Source organism: Struthio camelus, chromosome 21 (genome assembly GCF_040807025.1).
Source record: "Struthio camelus isolate bStrCam1 chromosome 21, bStrCam1.hap1, whole genome shotgun sequence".
NCBI classification, from domain to species: Eukaryota; Metazoa; Chordata; class Aves; order Struthioniformes; family Struthionidae; genus Struthio; species Struthio camelus.
In genome coordinates, this window is record NC_090962.1 from 6,179,860 (window position 1) to 6,203,362 (window position 23,503).

Below are 23,503 nucleotides of genomic sequence, written 5' to 3' on the forward strand. Positions count from 1 at the left end.
CCACCTCCTGAGAAAACCTTGCAAGAGGCAGAGCTGTTAGAAGAGACCCTCCCTGGAAGAGAGACCCCCCCCCCCCCCAAGAGCTGCCCCCTCGCTTGGGAGCTTTAAAACTAGACCGGGCAAAACATCTCCTGGGCAGCGACGCTGCGCCGGCCCAGGGCAGGTGGGAGCTCTGGTCTCCTGGTCTAACAGCACCGGGGTCATTGCCCACCGCGACGCAGACACAGCCACGACCGCGGGGCCGCACACTGCGGCCTCATCGGCTGCGCAGGATCACAATCCCGGTCTCTCCCACTAGGGCAGAATTTTTCTAGCCTACGTGGAATTGGCTGATCAGGAGCAAAACTGCTTTTGCTCGTGTTTCGCTCCTGTCCCCGTTGCCTGCCTTGCCCAGGATGAGCTCTAGAGCATGTGGGCAGAGTTTAAGCTTAGGTTGTCAGCCCTCCCTGTTGCCCAACATGCAGCAATGCAGAAAGATCTCATTTGAAGATATTTTTGGTGCCTATTGTAACTATTCGCAAATGTTTGCCTCAGTAGCTCCCAGCGCTAGCTGGCTCTAACCCTCGCGTGTGACTCAGTATACATAGCGCTGTGCAGTCCCATGTTTGCTAAATCTCTTCCAGTACAACTGCTCAGTTTGCAAATAAAAAGACGGCTCCTAAAGGGTACGTCTGCTGTGCAGCGTGAACTCGGAGAGCGCTGCCTCCGACCCTCTCCCCCAGGGCCTTCGCCAAGGGCTGGCCACCCCGGCGCTGCTCTCAGCCGGGCTCGCGAGCTGCCCCCGGGACACCCGCGACGGCCGTGAGGCCCCGGTTGTTGCCCAGCCTCCCTCTCCCTCCCCGGCCCGGGGCTCCGGGGAGGCGCGTTGCCCCGGACGCCGGCGATCACTGCCGTCCGGAGAACCACCGGCGGCGCTCCCGGAGCCCCAGCATCACCCCGGCGGAGTCAGGCTAACCCGCGAGCTCGGAGAGGTGCGCTCGTCCTGCAAATTCGCTCGGCAATGAAAACATAGAGCAGCCCGCTGGCTTTAGAGCAGCCCATAAAGTGGATTCTGTCTCTTTGCTTCCCTCTACTAGAAAAAGGACTCTGTCATCTATTTTGTTAATGGTGCATTAACCAGCTTGCTTCTGCAGCTGCTATATCGGTACTTCAGAGCAAAGATACGGAAAAGTAAGACAAATTTCAAGCTCCTCAAAGTCAACAGTCTCATTCCCACTTCCACCAGTTCAGCGGTTTCGAGTTCAACATTGTCACTTACTCCCAAGCACCCACCAGCGTGAAAGGAGCCACCGCTGCCGAGCCGGGAGCCTGGCTCCTCCGCTGGCGCCTGCCCTCCCGCCAACAAGCACCAGCGCGAAACCCTCCGTAGGCTGCAGCCACCAAAGCTACGCTTACCAACCTGCAGCGGGTTCCCGAGGGGGAGCCCAGACACACTTGCTGAGTGGCCTATTTCCCAGCCTTGCCTCTCTCCATCTGCTCTTCCACAAGGCCTGGCAGAGACACCACCTCCAGACACCAGGGAGGAAGGGATTTGTGGGCACTGAAAGCTCACAGAAGCGACGGGTCAAGGCTCCCTGCAGACACAGCGCTCCTCGGCTCTCCGCTGGCAGCTCCTGCTCCAGGATGGGAATCGCTGCCTTCAAACCAGCGATCCTTGGCCTAATGCAGAACACCTTTCCCCCAAAGACCAAAGTGACCGGGTCTCAATGACTTTCCTGAGAAGAGCATGGCCCTACAGGAACATTTTCAAGCCTTCTGAAGCACGGAGTAAATCACAAGGGTGGTCATGCTTTACCCCAAGCCCTGACCGGCTGTGGTCTGGGAAGGGAGAGAGCTCAACTCTCAAAAACTGAAGGAAAGCGTTAAAAATGTGACTTCCCAGGCAATTACCAGTGGTGATTTTTAATAAGCTGTTTCCTAGGCACTGGGGGAGTGAGGGACATGGGGGAACCAGACGTTACGAATCTGAATTCAGCCTAGGTTTCAAAGGTGCTGGTTTAATAAGCCGTGAGGCGAGCCTGCACTAGCAGCGACAGCCCTGCAAACAAGTGCCAGAGCTGGGGGCTGCCATATCTGGGTTCAGAATTAATGAAACCAAGACCTCGGCAACCCCCAGTGATTTTACTGCATTCTGGTGTAAATTGATAAACTTGCGTTGTGTTCCAGGGAGGATGTGAGACGGAAGGAAGGGGGAAGGGAGAGGGGGAGTAGAAACACACTGACACCCTTTTTCCTTACCCCGAGTTTCAGGTGAGTCCCAGCATACACGCAGCACGTGTGGCATATGGCTCTTCACGCCGCCCTCGCTGTCCTGCAGCCCTGCAGTGTCCTGCTTCACCACCCAGGATGTCTCCACCAAAGCCTGCCTGAATCCTCGTGCCACGTACACACCTCAGTTATGGTCACCAAGAGAAGTCCTCTGCACACCTGCTTAACAGCTGCATAGGGTGGGACCCAGAGCTGCTGCTTGAGGCTTAGGTCCCCTGTGTCCCACTGCCGGAAGGCCTGCACTGCTCCAAGCCGTTGTCCACCTAGGGTTTTGTGTGCAAATGGTGCCAGGGCTGGATCTGGCTCTTCCTAGATGCTATTCAAACTCAGCTCCCAAACTAGAGCCGCCTAAAAGAAGGAAGATCTGGGAGCATCCACAGTCCAGACAGTAAAGGAACGATACCCCTCCCAGCCTTGCAAGTGGGATGACAGACATATCATCAAACACACTCCTGCTTGGCCAGAAATGCCATTCCCCTCTTATCCCTAAACCTTCTGTTTCAAGTTTGTTCGTTGTTTTCAGTTTTCTTGGTGGCTTTTCTGTCTCCTTGGGAAAGTAAGTGTCACTGGCTTGTTCAGACCTGCCCTTGGAGACAATTTCTACAGAAAGCCCCTGAACCCACTGCAAGTCAGGCAGGGCGACCTCTGCCTGAAACACACGCGTCAGCTGAGCCTCTGGCCGTGGCTTTTTCCTCCCTTCCCTGCCTCGAGCTAGCCAGATGCAGAGGGACAGCAGCCAGCACTCAGAGCTGGAGCAAGAGGCTGCGCAAGCCAGCGGCTCCACAGCCTGAACTGCCTCACTGGGAAAGGCAGATACAGGTGTCTCCGTTGTGTCTCACTCCTCAATATTTCCTCTTTGCGTGTTCCCAAGCCCCTCGCTTCCGTGAGCTGTTGTGCGCTGAGCTAACAGTCTGCTTTGTGAAGGACATCTCCAGTCCTGAACGCAAGCAGGCAAAATCAACACGCACTTCCCAGGCATGTCAAACGTCGTAGTCCCTCAGAGCCCAGGGCCCCAGCTCCCTACTTCCAGACTCACCAGGTTCATCCCTCTCTGACTGGTCTTACGCAAACGTCACTCTGCTAAACTCAGAAGAATGATTTTCTTGGTTGCCACCATATGAGTGACAGGAGAACTGAGCTTATTGCCTTCCATTCCCGCTCAATCAAACTGGGAGAAAAAAACACTCTACCCAAATCTGAACTTCTCAGCCCGTTCACCCAACTACACGAGGTTTTCCAGCTCCCGGCTCTGCTGGAGGCAGGGTCTCTAGACTCACTTACTGACCAGCAGTGCCTGAAAGGGGAGATCCATTGAAGAAGTACAAGGAGGTGCAAACAGACTAGCAGAAGGCGCCCCAGGTCAGCACTCACATGCGTTTTCCTCGGCCATGGCTAAGGAGACTTGGAGTCAGAACTGAACACAGCTTTGCATGGGGGGGTCTCAAACATTTTCACAATGCAGAAAGACCGTCCTGCGCGCTTCCTTTTCCAACGCGTCGGTCAGGACGTCTCTACAGCAATGCCAGTAACTGCCTGTAGGGAATGTTATGTTAGAAAATTATCTAATGCACTCTTAGTCATCTGGTCTTGCAATCTACAGAAGGAAATAGGAGCAGCCAGCACAGTATGACCCTGCTTCCAGACACCACTGACTTTAGATACCATTATCAGTGGTAGCCTGGTCCATGTCCCAGAACTCAAGCTCTCTTTCAGTTAACAGGCCATGAAATTATTTAGACTATTCTAGATATTACATTCTGTTATATTTGCAGTGCTACATCCTGCCGTCTCCATGTTCTGCTGAACACAGAGAAGATGGCACCCTTCATCGGTCTTCCCGTAACTCTGTTTCTGCTAAGTTTGAGAAGCCAATGCTTCACAGCAGACCTATCCCACACGAAAAGGTTTTGATATGTCAGAGATTTTAATCAGCATGTCTTTGAAATATCATATGGGAACCAGCACTAAAATCTGTACTACATCCTTTTTTCGGAAAGGACTTCTACACAAACAAAAAAAATCTGCCAGCACACTAAGCACTGGGTGCTATCTCCAATCAGGGAAGCCTAATTACACCGAGTGCACCGATGGGGAAGCGCTGGCACAAAGCTACGGATTCACACGGTCACAGACACAAAGCTAATCAACGGCAGAGCTGGAAACAACTCCTGCAACGCTGGTGCTGAGCTCACCATCCACCTCAGCACAGCCACGCGCGGCTCCTCATGGACTAGCCCAGGTCCTACCCTTGCCCAGCAGGCTACGGAGCGGGTGAGAAGCCCCTCCACACATCTGGTTCCAGCTGCAGAGCTGAAACAGCCTGGGCTGCTCTGGGATACTTCGGGAATGGCCACGCCTGCTGGTCCATGCAGATCAGTCACTCAGCTCGTTGTATCGGAGACAGACGGACAGGTTGCTGGACACCCAGCAGCCAAAGCACCAGACACACGGATGCCCAGGAACCACACAGGTCGTGGCAGAGATGAAACACCTGCTCCTCCTTCTGAAGCAGATTAATCAACTTCTCTGCATTTTAAGCATGTGGATCCTTGCAGCAAGGTCCAGCCTGATCTGTCTACGTCTTAATGCACGTAAAGCACAGGGATTTTCCTTGGCGTCAAGGGCTAGCATGTGCCCTGCACTCTCCCTGCCAGGTGCTGGGTGCTCTGAGCTAAGAAAGGCTGCCGAATCCCTTGGGACTGAGAGTCCTTCCATGAACAACGCAACAGGACGGCTGGCTGCAATTGTAACAGCGCCTGAAGCCTTGGCACTGCAGTCCGCCCCAGCGAAGGCCTGTAAATGGAGACCCAAGCAAAACAAACAAAAGCCCTGACTCTGTCAGCACTTAATGAACAATAATAAATAATAACCTTAATAGCCAACCTAGCAAGGCAGATATGAGACATCAGAGTGGCTCTGCGGAAACACTGACCCTACAGCAGTTGCCTTCCCTTCGCAGCTTCCAGCGCGCTGAGCTAAGGGCACCAGGTACTCGCAGGGTTAGGCCCAGAGGGGAAAATCGGGATCTCCTGTCAAGCAGCATGCAACCCTCGGTTAAGATGTATGAGAGCTGCAGCCTCATTATCTCCCTGGATCAGGACTTTCACCTGCAAAGTGAGCACCCAGGAATTTGTCCTTATACTAACAGTCATGCCTAAGTGTTTTACTGCAGGATCTCGCTGTCAAGTGCTAAAGGCAAAAAGCAGCAGATGGGGCTGCGCATGGGAATCCAGATAGGCGCGAGTCGGGAGCAGCCTCTCCCCGTTGTCCCCATATTCTTGACTGCGAGTTGCCCACCCGGGCGATGACACCCAGCTGAGCCGAGCACCCAGCAGGGCACCAGGAGAGCCACTCGGCGGGAACACGGCCTGAAACAAAGGGCCTAATTTAAGTATTTTTATAACTCGGTTCTTGTGACAGTGGGTTTAGCAGTTGCCAGCCATCTGGAATAAAGAATTACAGCCACCTCCCCTAATCCTATATTGCCTAAACCCTAAAGCTGGTTATGGTGCAAGGATGAGGCAGGCGGTTGGGAGGAGGCAGTGATGGGAAGATGGGGGTGGAGACGGGACTACAGGAAAATTCTTGAACTTATTTTCATTTTCCTGGGAGGTGCAGGGTGGTCCCGGATGTGTCAGAACTATTTTTGCTAGGAATCAAGAGAAGAGACAGAACGAAGAAAAAAGGGGGGAGAGAGGAGGAGTCCTCCATGACCACACAACCACACACGCACACACACAGTCTCACACATGCACACTGAGGCTTACTGGTCCGCGCAGGGCTGTCAGGTAAATTAGATCTGAAAGCTGACAATTTCTGACCATATTTCCTTGATTATTTCAAACAAATGCACACCAGCCGCTGTAAGGAGATTAAAGTGACATAAACGTCCCGAGTGGGAGGAGGGAGGGCAGAGAATTCAGGTCACCCCCATCCGTCCCCCATTTGACAGCCGCTATATCGCTATCCAATCCAATAAAAAAATCCCCCCCTTTTGCTTTAATTAATTTTACAGCTAGCTTGCTTAATTACTTTCAATCAAAATCCTCCTGCCATCGCAAAATTAGAGATGGTTGAGCTCCATTAGCCTAAATTCTTCATTTCCATATAGAAAGAGGCTCCCTCGGCAAAGCCAACAGGGCTCCCTCGTATGCAAGCTGCCATCGGACAGATGCCTGTCCCTCTGTCTGTCTCCAGCTCCTCGCTAAGAGCAGGGGGAGGGATACAGTCTTGTTCTCACCATCCCCTTTCACAACGCATCTCCTTGAGAGCCCCGGCCGCCGGCGGCCTCGCCGCTCGCGGCACAGAGCGCGCTAGGCGAGAAGGACAACCTGCCCTCGCACCCTGCCCCGCCGCTCGGGGACCAGCACCTCCACGGCTGCGCACGGGGGCCGCGGCTGCCACGAGCCCCGTTTCTCGGGGCCAAGGGCCCGCACGGGCACGGGACCGGAGGGGGACGGCGCTCTGGCTAGGACGGGAGCCGGGCACGTTCCTCTGGAGGGTCTGTCGGACGCCCCGGACCGCAGAGCTGAGACGTTCTCCTTACTCCTGCCCACCTCACCAGCACCTCTCGCCTGCGAAGACAAATCGCACGCTGTCCCGTTTCGGGCTGACCCTAGAGCAATCCCAGCTGGTCTCATGCCCATGAAACCTCCTCAGAAGCGCTGGGAGCGGCAGCAGTGAAGCCGTACGGAGCTGGCAAGGAGACAGGAACCCCAAGGAGCGGCGAAGACGGGCAGGGAGAAGCCCTGGGAGCAGCGGGGCGCTGCGAGCGCCCGCAGGGGAGCCCCCTCCTCTTGAAGGACTGGGGGAACCGGAAAGCATCACGCAGACCGCTCCAGTGGATCACGCTGCAGCCCATTTTCCTCCCGTTTTCTCCAGTTTCCTCCGCTCCCCTCCACTTCCCCCCGCTACTGTCGGTGCAATGCTCACAACCGGACCTCAGGTGTTTCCAGCGCTCCGGGAAGTGACTCAGTCATGTAAGCCGGTGCAGCGCGTCTCCCAGCTCCCCGCTCCCGTTGTCGGCCTGGTCCCGCACACTCACGTAACTCGGACTTCGCTGCGGGAAGGTCACAGCAGCGTCCGGGGCTCTGCGCCTTCCGACGCGCCGCAAAACCCCAGGGGAGGCAAAAGCCCAGGACGCCCGACTCCCGCCAGGGAGGGCACGTCAAACCCTTGTTTCTTTGTAACAAAACGAAGAAGAGCCAAACACAGACCTGTTTTGTTTATAAGCTTAAAACTGAATCCAATGTCGCATCTACCTGGGGATTTCAGATTAAATGGTTTAAGAAACTCAAATAGGCTTTTTAATCCGGTCAAACAAAAAGAGCCCCAAAGAGGCCAAAAATTCACCCTTCCGAGTCTCATTTCTGTGAAGACGGCGGGGCGAGAGCGGCTTTTTTACTCTCCGCAGCTCCTCCTCGCCCTGGCATAGGGCATCGTGTATTTGCCAAAATTTGGACGATTAGGATACAGCCTGCTCAGGCCTGGTGCAGACTTCCCTCTCCCACGGATGACCCACTTGCACTGTGCTGTGTGGCACTTTCCTCGTCCTTTCCGGGTCCCCTTACGCAGTCGGTCCGGGCCCTTTCCCCCAACGGCTGGCAGGCCGGGCAAGCCCTGGCCAGCCCCGGCGGCGCCAGCCCGGAGCAGCCCAAGAGAAGGCCCCGAAGTCCCTAACGCCCGTTCAACACACAGAGTCACGCGCGCCGCCTTCCCCGCAAAGCGCCTCCCCGAGCGCGCCGCACGAGACGGGCGAGAAGGCAAGGGGCCGAGCGGACGCGGGCTCCCGTGCCGCAAACGGAGAGCAGCAGGCTGCCGCCCGGGCGGCTGGCCGGGTCAGCCGAGGGAGAGCAGCGCGCCCGGGCCCGGGGAGCCCCGTGAACGTCTGGAGCTGAGTCCCGGCAAAGAGCAGGAGGCGAGAGGGCTCGCCCCTGGAAGAGCGCTTCCCACGGACTTCGAGCCTCCTCCCCAACTGCGGTGTCGCGGCTCACTGGCTTTTCAACATAAACTGTCCCCTGTCACCCACCGCGGCTGTTCAACTCCGGAAACGTTCAGAACCAGCCTTCCCCTGCGCATGATCTGCCATAAAATTCCCGACTTGTGTCTCGCCTGCTCCAACGCTCAGAGCAGCTGGGACAATAGAACAGAGAGGCCCTAAATCCACCAGACTCACCCTAAATAGCAACGGCCCATAATTTCGCCTGACATTCAGGAGCTTGTTATTCTTTCCCCTCGTCGCCTGGCTGGAGCTGTTCAGACCCATCAGTGTTATTCTATGCATTAAACAGGAAGAAAAACAACCCAACAAGGGCGCTGGGAGTTTCGGAGCCTGCCCGGAGAGGGCGGAAGGGGCAGCAGCCCCAGCCGTGCTGGCGGTGGCAGAAAAGGAGGGATGCACGTCTCGGACCCAGGGCCATCCCGCCGGCAAGGGAGCTGCAAAGAGGGGGTCCTGCTGCGATGCCCCGCAGAAACACACGCGCGTCCATGCCCGGCAAGGGAGCCGCGATCTTGCCCACCCGCCAGCCTCCCACCCCGCGCCTGGGAAGGCTGCTGCGCTCTCCTCCCCGCCGCCCGGCAGTTTTAACCACAACACTATGGGGTTTGGGGTTTGGCTTTTTTTTTTTTTTTTTTTTTTGGGCTGGCTCCAGCTGATTAAGGACCTGCAACAGGATGTAGGGATTACAGCGAAACCTGGCTGCGGATCAGCTGGGGCACAGAGCCAGACGCGAGAGCGAGGATTGCCCCCAGCCCGGCTGCCAAAGCGGCACTCGTCCTGCTGGGAGGCGGCTGGAGCGGGGCCGCCTGGCGCTGGCTCGGCCGGGAAGGGTCCTGAGCCCGCACCACGCGCGTGCTGGCGCGAGGTGGCGGGGCGGGAGCCGCGGCACGCAGGCCCCAGCGGCCTTGCTCTTCACACCTTCCCCCAAAGGCAGAACAGAGATGTCCGAGGGCAGGGGCATCCCCGGCTGGCGACGTCCCGCGACTGCCCCGTCCGTCTACGAGCGCCCGCGCCGCGCGCAGCTCCCAGCAGGTAGCCCAGAGTAACGCAGCGGGAGATACTCCCTGCTGAGTTTTGAATCCAGGAGGAAGCGGTCAGGGAACGCAAGAATCTCGGCTGGCGCACACGCCGCACCGGGGTCTTGCTCCTTGCTTCAAGGAGCCTCTGGGGCTTTCCTTTCTTCTGCTAGCGCTGATCCCTGCTTGGACCAGCAGCAGCCCCTAGCATCTTTCTCGAGCGCCTGTCACTGCGACAAGCAGCTGCTGTCGTCCCCCGGGGGCCATCCCCCACGCTCGGGCTTCCCGAGCCCTCTCGGGCCCGCGCAAGGGGGACAGCAGCCGCGAGAGCAGCCCTCCCGCTCCGACCTAAAGCTCTTAGCCTCGAGCCCTGCCTTAACCAGGTCTGGCGGAGCCGTCGCCTTGCTGCCAGCGCTCCCTCGCAGGGCTCCGTGCGAGCGCTTTGCAGCGCCTCAATCCGCCTCTCCTCGGCGGCCGAATCCTGCGAGCTTCATGCTGGCACGTCTCCCTCCCCTAGTGACCCCCCGGGCTCCGGCTGAGCAACGGAGATCCCGCAGGCGGCAGGATTTGGCCCCGTTCTCCAAAGGCTGCCTTGGCAAGAGCTGCCAGTTAAGGAGGGCGAGCGGCTGTGAGCAGCGAGAGGGGGCGGAAAGCTGCGCGGCGGCAGCAGCGCCGAGGCGCCCGAGCGCTGCCCGCCAGCCCCAGCGCCGCAGAGAAACGCCGCAGTCAGCTCCTGCCGGCCTGGGGCTGCCGGGGGAGGCAGGCGTGGATATTGCAGGCCGAGGCCACTGGGATATACCGTTCAGAGCTGCTGAATCTGACCAGGTTAGCACTTTAGTCTTTAATGGCAGGTCACCATTAATAAACGCAGGGCCCCAGGGTGCAGTACAGAGCCTCCCCCCCCCCCCCCCAAAATACTCATTTCATTAACTTCGCCGCGCGTGGCGCTCGGCCCCTTGCCGGCAGCCGGGGCGGCTCGCAAGGGTTAAGGACACCTTAACGGCAGAGCTCACGGCTCCCTCCCGGCCCGGCCGCCTGCACAGCACCCGTCCCTCCCACGGCTCCCCTCGGCCTCTGCACCGGCACGGAGAGGGTTCCCAGGCAGGTGCCACGAGCCGTCCCGGGCCACTTCGCGCAGGCGAAGGGCAGCCAGAAACGCGGCCCCTGAGCCCGGCTCCGGCGCCGCCTCCCTCCCTGGCCTTCGGCAAGTCACTTCGTGTGCCGGTGCCTCGCCTTGCACGTCCGCCCGGCAGCGCGGACGGCCACAGCGGGAATCACCTGGGATCCAGGCACAGGAGAGGGACAGAGAGGGGCTCGGGAAATAAAGCAGCTGGGCAAACAATAAAAGCCCAGCGCTGCCCCCCGGGGACGCTGCGATGCCCCGGTAGTCCCGAGAGCGGACAGGGCCATGGCGCAGCGGAAGCGGCCGAGCGGGGGCAGCGCCGGGGGGGTCCGGCCCGGCGCCAGGACACCCGCGGCTGCTCCGCGCGAACCGCTCCGGCTCCCTGCGGTCTCGCCCTCCCTCTCCTCGGGACACCTCCTGTCCTGGCGGCGGTGGCAGGGAGGACAACGTGAGCGGAAAGCTGTAAGGACGGGGCTCTGTCCCACCTGCTCTCGCGTGAGGTTAGCTGTTTCCTGGAGGGACGGTGGGAGGCCAGGAGGGACAAACAGATGCCCCAGCTGCCAAAAATCCCATACCAAGTCTCTATCGATCTGCCCTACTTGGCAACTCAAGCCGCAGCCACCGTCTGTGGTGCTGGATCAATAAGACCTGGGCGGACAGAGAGGGAGAGGCACTTTTCTGGGAAGGCAGGGCCTTGAGGGGGAAGTGTTTTGATTTTTAGAGCGCCTGCAGGGTTGAGGAAGAGCAAATACTCCGACTGAAACTGCAGTTTAGTTTGGACTCGCTTCAAATACCTGCTGAGCCCTTTGCATTGGGGCCCCAGTGACCCCCCGCTCAAGGGAGCTGCCCCAGCCTCTGGCCTGTGCCGGCGCCCCGGGGGGCGCTCAGCACCCTTCCGCTGGCTGCGGCGACAGGCCGAAGGGGCCTTCAGGCAACCCCGGGCCTTCCTGCGAACCCTCGCCGGGTGCCTGGGGCCGGGCAGAGAGCGGGCCGGGGACGCCTCACGTCCCCGGGGGGCGTTTCACGGTGGCGCTCGCCCCGCTGGGGCCGGCCTTGCTGCGCCTGGAGAGCGCTTTCTGCTGCTCAGATCCTTGGGCCGCAGCCACTGAGCGCTGGAGGCCAGGCGTCCCGCCGACACGGACAGCTTTGGCTCTGGACGCTCACCCAGGCGCTTTGCTAATCTTGCGCCCAAAATCTCATCGGGAGAAAGCAGCAAAGGCAGAGGAGGAAGGGCTGTTTCTGCTAAAGGCGGCCGCCGGGTAAGGCCAGCCCCGGCGGCAGGAGGGCCCCCGCTCCTAAAGCCACGAGCCAGCGGCAGCCCGTCGGCTCCAATTGGAGCTGGCGGCGAGGGGGCCGGTGCGTCGGGCGTCACCTCCAAACGCCCTTCGGCCAGCTATGTCGGGAGCGGGAATCTGCAGTTGTTCCAACGTTTCTTGCTCGGCAGAACAACTGTTGCGGTCCTTTTAGCACAAACCCGGCAACTGTTCCCAAAAGCGCAGCCTCCTCAGCTCCTGGCCTTAAATAAAAAAAAAAAAACAAAAAAAACCAAACCCCTCAACCCATCTCCAAAACGCCAGCTTCTGAGTCAGGGCAAAAACGTTATTAACAAAAACATCACTCGGGGTGGGACACCTGCTCCCGGACAAGCAACTGGCCCGGCCGCCCGCGGTTCGCGTATTACATCAGGCCCCCAAAAGAGAAAGCGGAGGGCGGGAGAAGGGGAGAGAGTGGAAAAGAACAGACGGAGGCAGGATGACAGCCGAAGGGAGCGACAAAGACAAAGAAGAGCAAGAAAGGGGAAGCGCGGAAAGGAAAGAGAGCGAGTGCGAGAGCATGTGAGAGACGGTGCAGGAGAGAGACGGGGAGCGTGTCGGGGTGGCGGCAGCAGGGGGAGAGCAAAAGCAAGCGGGCGCGCGCGAGAGACGCGGCGAGCCCGGGCGCGTATGGCAGAGCCTAGAGGAAAGCGGGGGGGGAAGAGAAGAGTAAGAAAGGGGGAGCGATGCCACAAAGCGGGGGGGGGGGGGCAAAGCTGGAAAAAGCGTCACAAGAAAATAGGGAGGAAGAAGGGGGCAAAAGGGAAGGCCGCCGGCGAGATGAGGCAGCGCAGAGAAGGCCAGGGAGGCAAGAGGCGGCGGGGGCACCGGCGACGGGGAAGGCAGGCTGCGGGTCGGCAAAGAAAGGCGGGGGGAAAGGCAGAGGGGGACAGGGGAGGAAAAAAAAAAAAGGAATAAAAGAAATAAACAGCGAGGGAGGGAGGGAAAGATGTCTATTAAAAACCTCAGTGCATAACACAAAATGTCAGGGTTTATAGCTTCATTCTTGGCATTGCTGGTGCTGAGAACCCCACACAGAAATGTCACTGCTTGTCATGTTTAATCACCTGCTATTTGTTAACACCTTCGCGGCAAGGAGTCTGCCCCTCACCCCTCGCGGGCTTCCCTTTCGGAGGATAAACCGCGAAAACACGGCCCGGCCTCGCAGCTCTCTGGCGGGGCGGCCGCGGGAAGCGGAGGCAGGGCCGGCGCGGGGCGCGCTCCCCGGCGGCGAGGGGCGCCTCGGCGGGCAGCTGCACCCTCCTCCCGCGTGCACCCGGCGCTCACACCCCGTTCCCGTCCCGCGCGGGAGGGCCAAAGAATCCACATAGGCACATAAAACCCCCGAAATCCCTGCCCGTCTGCAACTCGCCAGCCTGTTTCCTTGAACAGCAACTGCCACACAAAAGCAAACATCCAGAGCTGTTAAACGAACAGTTACAGCTCCTTGCCCCGGCATCCGCGCTGGTGACTTTGCTCTAGTTCCTCTCGCCGCCTCGGACTAACGCTTTCCCTTTACGGCGGTTTTCCCCGGCGTCAGGCCGCCGCTGCCTGCGCTTCCCACCCAGCTGCGCGCGGTCTGTCCGACGCCGCCTTGCGCCGCGGCAGAAATCTTTCTGGGGTCATCCCTGGACAAGACTTTTCCCTCCTGTTTCATACCCCCCAGATGGGAAGAAAATCAAAAAAAAAAACCCCACCTCTCCTCCATACAGACGGGCTCGCCCATAAAAGCAATGAAAAAGCTATTTCTACACTTTTGGGGTTAACCAGAGGAAATCAATCAGCCCCCCGCCACCAAAACAAGGAGCAACGTCGAGCGCTGTAGGCAAAGAGCGCGAGCGCAGCTATTTTGTTTTAATCTCCGAGCCGTGATCAGCACCGTCTCAGCGCACGCTGGGGCTCAACTCCAGCGCGGCCTTCGCGCCGCGCTTGGAAACGCTTAGGGCAGCACGCGGCGCTTCGGAGGTGCTGACGCCAGCCGCGTCCCACTTCCCGTCGCGGACGCGAAGAGAACTTGGGGGAGCTGAAGACCTTGGGGAGCTCTAAGTGGATCCCAAACACATCCGACCTTTTTTTCACGCGTTCAAAGAACAAAGACTAGCGAAAGGCGCTGGCTGCACGGAGACGAAGGCGGCGGTTTGTGCCCCGGCCCCCGCGTGCCCGAATCCCTCCCGCGACTCGCCGAGACGGCCAGCAGACGCGGCCGGCGGCAGCTGCCCCACGCTCGCGTCATCGAGATACTAAGGCCGCGTTAGAAGAACATCCTCTACAAAAAAAAAAGATAAAGCTGCAGAAAGCCAATGCTCCTCCCTCCCCAATCCCTACCACGATATTTCTAAAGCCAGTTCAGATCATCCCAGGACTAGATAAGAGCCCAAAATAGAAACCCTGGAGCCCAAAACAGAAGCAGTTCTGGAAATTCAAACTCGGGACTGCAGTTGGACTTCACATCTTGGTCTCTACTTCAGTAGTGATGACAGCGTGTTTCTACCCACATCTTCTTTTACCTTCTTTCTCACAGCAGTGTTTTTATGGTCCAGCTCGTTTCCAAAAGCCAAATGCCTACATCCCAGTCTCACGCTCCTGAGGTCCCCGTGGGTGGTGGGGACCCTGCGCCGCGTCCCTGCACCGGGGACGGAGGCTATTGCTCTTCGTCTGACCTTTCCCAGACGCCCACAGCCCACACACGACCTCACAAGCGAGCTCCCTACCCCGCGAACACCAAGGCTGGGGCACGCGAGAGCAGACAGCGGCGGCCGCCCCCGCGCTGGGAGGGCAGGGGGAGCCGCAGCCGGGAGGCCGACGACGAGCGAGGTTTGCCCCCCGCGCCGAAGGACCAGCGCACGGTCCAGGAGCCACCCCAAGTCCTATTCTGGGAACTGGAGCAGCACATAGGCCTCCCGCTGGCCTTTCGCCAAGGATAAAATTCACCCTTCTGAACACAGGCCAAGATGATCTAAAGTGACTACTGACTTTTGTTGCCCAACTGGAGTCACCTTAAATGGGCCTATTTTTCAAAGTGCCAGCGCCTAGCGCAGCCGAGAACCAGGCCTCTTTCAGATGTCCTCTACTACGCGTCCAGGCGCTGCTTTAACAAGAAAGACCAACATTTCTCTCCTTGTGACTTCTTCCAGGCTGGCCAGGCCTTTTATCTTTTTTTTTTTTTTTTCCCCCTCTCCCCTCCCTTCTCCTCATTCTTTTCTTTTTCAGCTTTTTATGAATTTCTCTCCGCTCCCCTCCCTCTCCCCCCCTTCAAGGTCATGCAGCTCATTTCCACGTTGAATATTTACTCAGCAAGCCAGGTCCTTTCGCAGGCGCTCACCACAAATATGCTTTCTGATAAAGTCCGGAGAAGAGAAACTATAAAACCCCAAACAATGTCAGAAATAATTAAAAAAAAAAAAAATCCCAACAGGCAAAGAGGGGCTGAAACAGGGTAAAATAATTCGACAGAGAAAGCCAGCAGGTAAAATACGCTTGGAATTATTTAGTTCCCCTGCATTTTCATCATCACTTCTTTCCCTTCTCCTGTTTGCGCTCCTGAATCTTTCACCTTGCTGTCAGGGTTGTGCCACCTACACGAGGGACACAGTTACATTCAGCCTCTTCCACGCACACACGGTGAAAGTCACCTTTTTTCAAAGGGTCAGAGCCCTTCTAGCCCGTAGGACCGTGCCCGCCTACGGCAGCATCCTGGTGACTCCAGCCCACGCAGAGGAGGGGAGCGCTCAGCGGGGCAAAGTCTGCTCTTTATCCCCAAGCAGCCGGGATGAAGCAGCAGGGTTTGTACGTCCCCGGGGTAACACACAGCCCGACAGCGCGCGCGGCCCGCGGCCGCGCAAACCCTGCTGCTGGCACGCAGGAACAGACGGGGCCCTTCACGCCCGTGCAGCGAGAGGGAAAAGGCTCCTGCAGGGTCTTCCTCGTACCTACCCACGAAGCCGGCTCACACACCGCTCCTACAGCCTGTCTGGACACAAGAGTAACTTCACAGAGCCTCCAGAGCGCCCAGCCTTCCTCGCTGCTCCGAGATGCCATGATTTTGATATACCCCCAACTCCAAAGGAGACAAAATTCGGCCAGCACGGTGCGGTTTCGAAAAACCCAACCCCAGGCTCGCAGAGTCCAAGGAAGTTTTAAAATTATTTCTTAGTGACACAATTTCAATCTCCATCCTACCGCCGGCTGTCGGCCCTCACACGAGAGCCGGGTATTAAAAGTGTCGAATCACCAGCTAACATCTCTTCATCTCAGCCCAAACGCAGCTTGGCTTCCACGGCCACCGGGAAATGACAAGGACAAGTGTCTGGTGGCTTTTGTCGTCAGGCCACAGTTTTACGTCCAAGAGCACATCTAACCCACAGTCTCTCGCAAGGGACACGGACCGCCGCCTCCTTGCTCGCAAAGACAGGCCGGTTTGGGATAACTGCTGTACGGTAACCAAAGGCCAGCACTGCCCGCAGGGAAGCGCGCTGCTGTGAAAGCAAGCCCTTTCGCTGCAGCCAGCCGGGCTCTTTGCCTTCTCCTCGCTCCGGAGCTGTTCAAGGTTGCTACTTTCCTTTTTTGGAGCCCACAGTGGAAGAAGAGAAATCTGGGGCTTCCTCCTGGCAGGAGAGAGGTAAGTCACAGCTGTGCTGCCTGCCCTCCACAGCGCTCCCCTGGTTTCTAGCCGCAGACACCAGGCGCCATCGCCTACTGCTCCACGGCTCAGGAGAACAGCTCCCACCCGCTCTCCAGCCCACAGTCGCTCGCCGGCAGCCCACGGGCCTCCGCGGGGCAGGGAAGGAGGTCTCCCGTCTCAGCTGGCCCTTTCCACGGAGTCTGACCTCCTCCTGGAGGGTGCAGGATGTTGCCCTTCCACAAACACACCTACTTCGCCTAGCAAAGCAGACCACTGTCATCGTACTCTCAGTCGTGCTGCCTCAGGCTGCTAGGCATAAATACATTCCTGCGGCATTGTGAACAGCTAATGCTACTTTAGGAACTGTGCTGAAGCAAGCTGTGCTTCAGGACACGAGTACAAGCGAGATCAGAAAGAGCAAGGAAGAAGTACCACGGCAGAGCTATTAGAGGAGCAAACGTTTGGGCCCATCAGCATCGGCGTAACTAAAAAGAAACTGCAAGTTACAAGCATTTCCAGACCGTCACAACTCTGAAATAAAACACAGCCGCACGGGTACTCTGCTTTCAAGCGCTCTCGGGCTCCCACAGCTCGGCGCTTAGCCGCGCGCTGCCGGGGAGAGCAGCACGCCGCTGGCAGTAACGCTGTCCTAAGTAGCAGCACGCTCTCGGGAGCGCGGTGGGATGCTGTAGCAGCGCGTCGGCAGCCGGCGCGCTCCAGAGGTCGGGAACGGAGCCGGGCGTTACCGCGCTCGGCTCCCCGCGACCCTGCTGTCTCCCTGGCACGGCCCGTCTCGTCTCACCGCGTGCCGCTCGCCCTGCCTCCCTCCCAACGCGCACATGGCTTTAATGTTTTTATTACCTGTTTGACTCGCTGCCTTATTGCTTCTCCTCTTAATGGGGCCGTAACCGTGGAAACGAGGAATAAACGGCCACCAGAAAATGAGATGATTAAACAGGTCACCCTGGCAAAACAAACTCCGTGTTCGCGCAGGCCAGCCTGCGTACGCAGCCTCGGGCCGGGCGGGAGAGGGCAGCAGGGCCGGGACCCCGCGCCCGGCGGGAGCGCGGCACCCCGAGGCGCCGTGCTGCACGTCCCTCCCGGCAGAGCGCGGGCGCACAGCGAGCTTTGCTCGGCGAAGGCGGCGAGGACAAGGCACAGCCAGGTAACTGGGGAAAAACCAGCAACCGTTATGAATACGAACAGGCTGGGCTGGCAGCAAAACCCAAAACCCTTCCAGCAGCCTGGAAGGGGAGGCTCGGCTCGGCTCAGCCCGGGCGGGAGGTCGCAGCGAGAGCCGCCAGCCCATCAGCAGGGCCCCAGGCTGCTTTCCAGGCCCAACGCGGACCCCTTCTAGGGCTCCTCCTGACCGAGGGACAGCGTCAGTCCGCACCGGAAAGACAGGCGAAGGCGGGGGTGTCCGCGTGCCTCCTTGCCCCACTGGGCACTTACAGCTGAACAGAAAATCCCGCTCTCAGTTGAGCTGAGAGCTAACATGCTTCAGCCTGAAACGCTGTTGAAAACAAAAATAAAACACCCAAATAAATACACCCCACTCAAAAAAGCTCCATCACAAACCACCATCCAAAGTGGTGAGGATCCTGCCAGAATCACTGTCCTGTCCCAACCTGTCCAAACCCACACTCGCCAGCTGCTGGCAGCCTGGGAAGAGCAGCTCGCAGCGCTGCGAGCAACTAATTCAGCCCCAGAAACTGCAAAGCCTGGAGAGGTGGGGAGGAGAGACAACTGCTCGCAGCACACAGGCCAGGGGCTGGGCTTTCTCCCAGATAAAAACCAGCAGGTGGCTTATGAAAAGGGCCCTATTCTTTACAGTCATTTGAGCCATAGTTCATTGTTTGATAGAAAAATCATAATATTCATGACCTCCTCTAAGCGGAAGGAGTTTGCTCCTCTGAATGCCGGCCCGCAGACAAATGGGGAGGTGAGAAAGGTAGTGGAAGGGAGGTGGAGGAGAAAACAAAAAGGAAAGAGAACACAAGACGGACTCCAAGGCAGAATGGGAAGTCCAGGAAGGGTGACAAAGAGTGACAGGCTGTGGGAACGAGGGAAGCGAAGAGGACCTAAAGGAAAGGTGTATAGCGAGAGGTATGAAGCAGGGCCGCAGAGAAAAAGGCTGAGCAAAGCAAGAGTGAAAGCCTGAAAACACAGAGAGCGAGAGCACGGGAGCGCTCTCTGAAGTTCCCAAGTATGCGGATCAACTCTGAAAAACCGTAACCCTCTCCTACCGAGCTTCGTATGCGATGGTAACTACTCCAGAGCATGCTTCCTGCCCTTTCCCCCTTGCAGAGGGCCACTTGGAGGAGAACTTCCAGCCATGGAAAGCTACCAGACACCCTGCGGAAACACAGGCAGGGAGAGGGCGGCCGGTGCCCGGCCCATTCGATAGCACGGGGGTGGAGGGCAGGGAAGATACGAAGAGCCTACAAAGTCTACAAAACTTGCCAACAAAAGAACAAGGAAGATCTAACACGTGCCCACAAGATGTGACGTGGCCCAAAGAAGGGAGGCCGGGGGAGCGCGTGGCGTGAGCTCGGGAGCCCAAGAGGGGAAGGGGCGCTGGAGGAGAGCTGCGTTCAGGAAGAGCAGGCGGCGAGGAGGAGGGTGCCCTGGGCGGGCCAGCGCAGGGAGTGGATCACGCAGGCACTGTGCCGGCAAGCGCCACGCACAGAGGTGGAGCTGCTTTAATGAGAAGATGCTTCTATGACTCAGGCCTCAAAGGGATTGGGACTTTATTATTTTATTTTTCCATAATAAATTATGCCCTGGGATGCCAGGTCCCACCGGGTTTTTCTGGAAATACCAGACAAAAGCTGGTGTTGCTACCTGGCTTTTGACGGTTTCCCATGTAGGGAGGCTGAAAGTTCCTGGTTCTCCCTCCGCCCTGGCCCTGCCGGCTGCTGGCCCAGGCGCTCTCCGGAGCGGGGCTGGCCCCACGACCCCACGCACGACGGAAAGGCCCAGCTGGAACGTGGCGCCTCTCAGAGCCCTCTTTGCGCAGCCACGACAGCCCACCCAGGCCCCGAGGTGCTGGGGCTGCGAGAGGTCAGCGCGGGCCCAGGATCGCAGCGGGGAGCGCGCGCGGCGTGGGCCAGCTCTCCCGCACCCCGGCCGGAGGCAGGAGCACTTCACGCCGACCCTCGCACCCGTCCATGGACAGCCAGCAGGCCTGACGCACTTATCTCCATCCCTGAAGCGCCCAGCCCTGGCTCTGGGCTCCACAGGGGAGTATTATTATGCCCACTTTACAGATTAGGAGTTAGTCATCCCACACCAAATCCTCAGACTCTGCCACGTCGCACGGCTCCCTTGGCTGGATTCGAAAGACTCTGGCCCTCGTTCAGCCCAGGAGCTGGCGTTACAAAAACCACCTGCGCGGCTGCCTGCCTCGCTGACGCTGAGCGCGGTCCCTGCTCCCTTCACGCAGCCGCAACGGCATGGGGCGCGCTGCAGCCGAGGTCGCGCGGGGCACGGACCGCGCCGATCTGGTCCTGCTGCTGAGGCAGACCCACTCATCGTCACAGATGACGCAACCACGCAGAAGCGGAGGGCAGAGAAAGCCAACTTCTTTAAGGAGCAACTCAAAACACAAAAAGTTCGCACAACACCAACACGGGGCAGGCGAGTGTCCAGGAGCGCGTAGGTGGGAGAACGTCTGGAGCAGATGTGCACGTGCAGGACAGGGTGACGGAGATGTGGGTGTTGGGTGTGGGGAACAACTCCAGAAATGCTCCAGTGGAGCTTGGTGTTTTTAGGGATTTCACAAGAGGCTCTGCTAAAATGTCACCTCTCAAAAAGCAAAACATGTGCATGCAGGTGAATCATCATTTCACACCCCAAAACCAGGAATGGGTGGCAAAATTCCCTAGTGAGGCACCAAATCCTCAGGGGATTGCCATGAAGTGCACCCAGTGACTTTAGCCTTCCCATTCCTTTTTCCCTGTCTCTCATTCTCTCCACCCCTTGCGCTCTCTTGCCAACCTACACAGGTTGTTCAGCTTTTATTCGGAGCATGAAACTGCCCTAGGACTGGAAGCTCTTAAGCAGTTTCCCAGCCTCAAGAAATTTTCTGGCTGTGCTTCTCCATGGCAAAGCAAACAATCGCTTTGGTAGCTGGGCCACCACACCTAACTCTCAAACATAATGAGAGCGCACAGAGATAGATAGCCAGGAGACGAGGGCAGAAATCCCCAAGTGAAGAATTCTTCGGGAACTATAATCAAGAACAGATGTTACACGAGTGAATTGCATGTTTTGGGTCCACTGTCGCCACTTATTCTCCAAAAGGCTTGACAGAATGTTTTACTCCTTCTTGAATCACACGAAGGAAGAAAGCAAGCCTCCTGAGAAAGACGGGGTCAGGTTAATGCGCCAGGGCAGAGAGGTTAGCTGGTGGACTCAACTGTCGAGAGCCCTACTGCTGGAGGACAAGGGGGTCTACAGTCTGGGGAGTGAAAAACGTCATCGTCCCTCTCCAAAGCACACTGTGCTCCACAGACTAAGCCTGTGCTGCTGTGGCACGGCAGCCCAGCCCTGCGCTCGCAGTTGGTGTTACTGTAGTGCTGCAGCACCAGCAAGTTCCTGCCATGGGCCAGGACCCCACCACGGAAAACCTGTGCAAAAGAGAACGAAAAGCCCCAGGGTACCTAATCCAGCTACTAGCCCAGCTCTGTGTCCCATGCAGCATGACTGTCACCATCCAGGGCAGCTCTGAGCCCCTTCAGCGCCCTCTTGTCTCCAGAGTCTGGGCTCTTGCCCGCTGAGGGGCTGTTCTGTCACTGGGCCGGGTCCATCTCCATACAATGCCATCGTGCTGACACTTCACTCGCCTGCCTCCCTCCATCTGCTAAACCCCAAGTACCTCGGCTACACGCTAGACTGCAGAGCGAGCCGGGATAGCTCCCCAGCCCCTGCCGGTGTTTCAGCTTGTAAGGTCTCAAGCCAAGCAGGAACGGGGATTAGAAGCTAGCAAGTTTTTCTTTTGCTGTTGTTGTCCGTCTCCATCTCCACTGCAAGCCCTGGGAGAGGAAGCAGGGAGCAACAAGGTCCTGCTCCAAAGGGCTCTCAATCCTCAAAATGGATTTTACCTGTCTCTGAAAGCTGCCTCCATCTCTCACCCCCCACTGCTTTCTCCCCAGGGAAATCAGTCTAAAAGGGGCTAATGGAAAAATGTCCCTCTCTCTCCCCCCTCTCATTTTCTCTCTCTCTTTTTTTTTTTTATTAGCATTTGTGGAATTTATTCCCAAACTCTCCTAATCTTTCGTACACAACCATTTGATTTGCATAACCCAGCCCCCTCTCATAAAAACTGGCTGCTAGTTTAATTAAAAAATGTAAATTTGCTGTCATCTCGGGGCCTGGTGAATTAGGACGACATCGGCATTTTTTATTGCTGAAGACGTCCGAATTGATCCAGTCCACACTGAACCGGAGGGGAGGAAACGGTGCCGCGTGGGACTTTTGGCTGGAAGCTCTGCCCCTCCCCTGCTTCCAGCCAAGCCTCCTCTCTGCCCCCTCTTTGCTTTGCAAAGTGCAGCTGAGGACGAGGACACTGGTGCTCCCAAACCCCAGCTGGATTGGCCAGCGTGGCCTTTGCGATGGCAGCGCTTCTGAGAGCTGAGCCCTGGGTGGCACCTGAGCGCTCCAAACCCTGGGAACGACGGGGAACGACCGCATCTTCCCTGGGAGGGAGGGAAGGAGCCAGGCGGAGGTGGGAGATGCAGCACAAGCGATGGTTGTCTTCATCTCACATCGGACTTTCCATTACTTTCCAGATACTTTCAACCAACTTTTCAGAGGGAAACCTAAATTGTAGGCTACACAACAGCCTAGGGGTACGACTTGATGGTAGAGGGAGAGTCAAAGTAGCCACAAAGGCTCTCGCTGTGAGGGCAGCCGAGTGCCCGGGCAGTATGGGAAGTGTGACAGAGAGGGTGACACAGACAATGCCCCTATGCAAGCTACGCCCAGCTTGCACAGTCCTTTCCCATAACGGCAAGGAGGGCTCAGAGTGGATGCATAGTCCAGAAAAACAGAAAGAGAAACTGATGATATGGAAAGCACATAATAAATACTTGCTCCGTTCCAGCCTGGGTATCTGTATCAGGCAGGGAAACAGAAGCTTTTTAGCTCAGGGATCAATTTCCTGGTCTTCCTGCAAGTTATTGCTCTATAGCGCTGAATTAGTAGAAACACTCCTACCGACTTCAAAGGGCTTTGAAGCACACTCTTCCAGTAACAGCTGGGCCCGGCTTAACACTCTATGGGAAGGCTAATCCCTAGCCAGGTAAACTCTTCTCTTACCGAAGAGTCTTCTCTAGGTAGACTTAGTCACCTCAGTGCTTCGTACCCAACAGGCACCTCACAGGACTACCCGAAAGTGATCTGAACATCCAACCAAAACACGCGTGAACCTTCTGCCACCAGCAAACTCTGCACAGGAACAATACTAATCTCGACTGAGCTGATGCGTCTCCAAAATCGGTATTGTCAAAAAGAAACTGGCACCGGCCCAGAGGAGGTGTTCCTATCCACTGAGTGTGTCAAACAACAACAATGATTTAACAAAACAAAGTCACAAAATGACCCCTTGAGTGGAAAAGTAGGTGTTTCTCAACTCATTTACCACAGATCTCCTGGTGCCCATTCTGAGATCAGTTCCTGTAACCTCTCACCACGGATAATTAGGCTGGGGAACAGTTTCCCAAAGGAAGTGACAGGTGCCCAGTCACTCATATTTACAACTGGATTTGCTGAAAGTCACGTGTAGGGAACATCTTGCCATGATCCCGGGCAGAAGGACTTGGTCCATGAATTCCTTCCAGCCCTTAACCACTGTGAAAGCCTCTGGCCCGAGAAGGTCCACACAGCTAAGAAAGCCCTCAGCAAGACCAGACCTTCAGACCCCACGTCCCTCTGGGAGAGGAACCCCTCGAGACTCGTCTCTGCCAGCTGGCAGCTCGTACGCGCAGCCTCCAGGCGCAGCCTCCAGGGAGCCGCAGCCCGAGGCTTTGGAGAGAAGTCAAGAGGCAGCGACGGAGAGAGATAAGCTGGCCCAAGTAGATAAGGGTTAGAGGTGGTGATTATGGGGCAGGTCTTTGCCCTGAGATCATGACAAGACGGGTTCACCCACACACAGACTGTAAT

At 57.4% G+C, this 23,503-nt stretch overlaps 1 protein-coding gene across 7 annotated transcripts in view; it reads right to left on the minus strand.

Annotated features, from left to right (window-relative positions):
- CASZ1 (castor zinc finger 1) overlaps nt 1–23,503 on the minus strand; it is a 262,426-nt gene that overhangs the window by 70,124 nt on the left and 168,799 nt on the right. Inside the window, exon 1 of one of the 7 annotated variants that reach the window (XM_068915712.1) lies at nt 2,239–2,532. The exons of the other annotated variants lie outside the window; for them this stretch is intronic. Within the exon in view, the coding sequence (XP_068771813.1) occupies nt 2,239–2,284 (46 nt within the window). The 5' untranslated portion in view covers nt 2,285–2,532. Of the gene's footprint in view, nt 1–2,238; nt 2,533–23,503 lie in introns of those variants that run through there. 7 annotated transcript variants of the gene reach the window in all.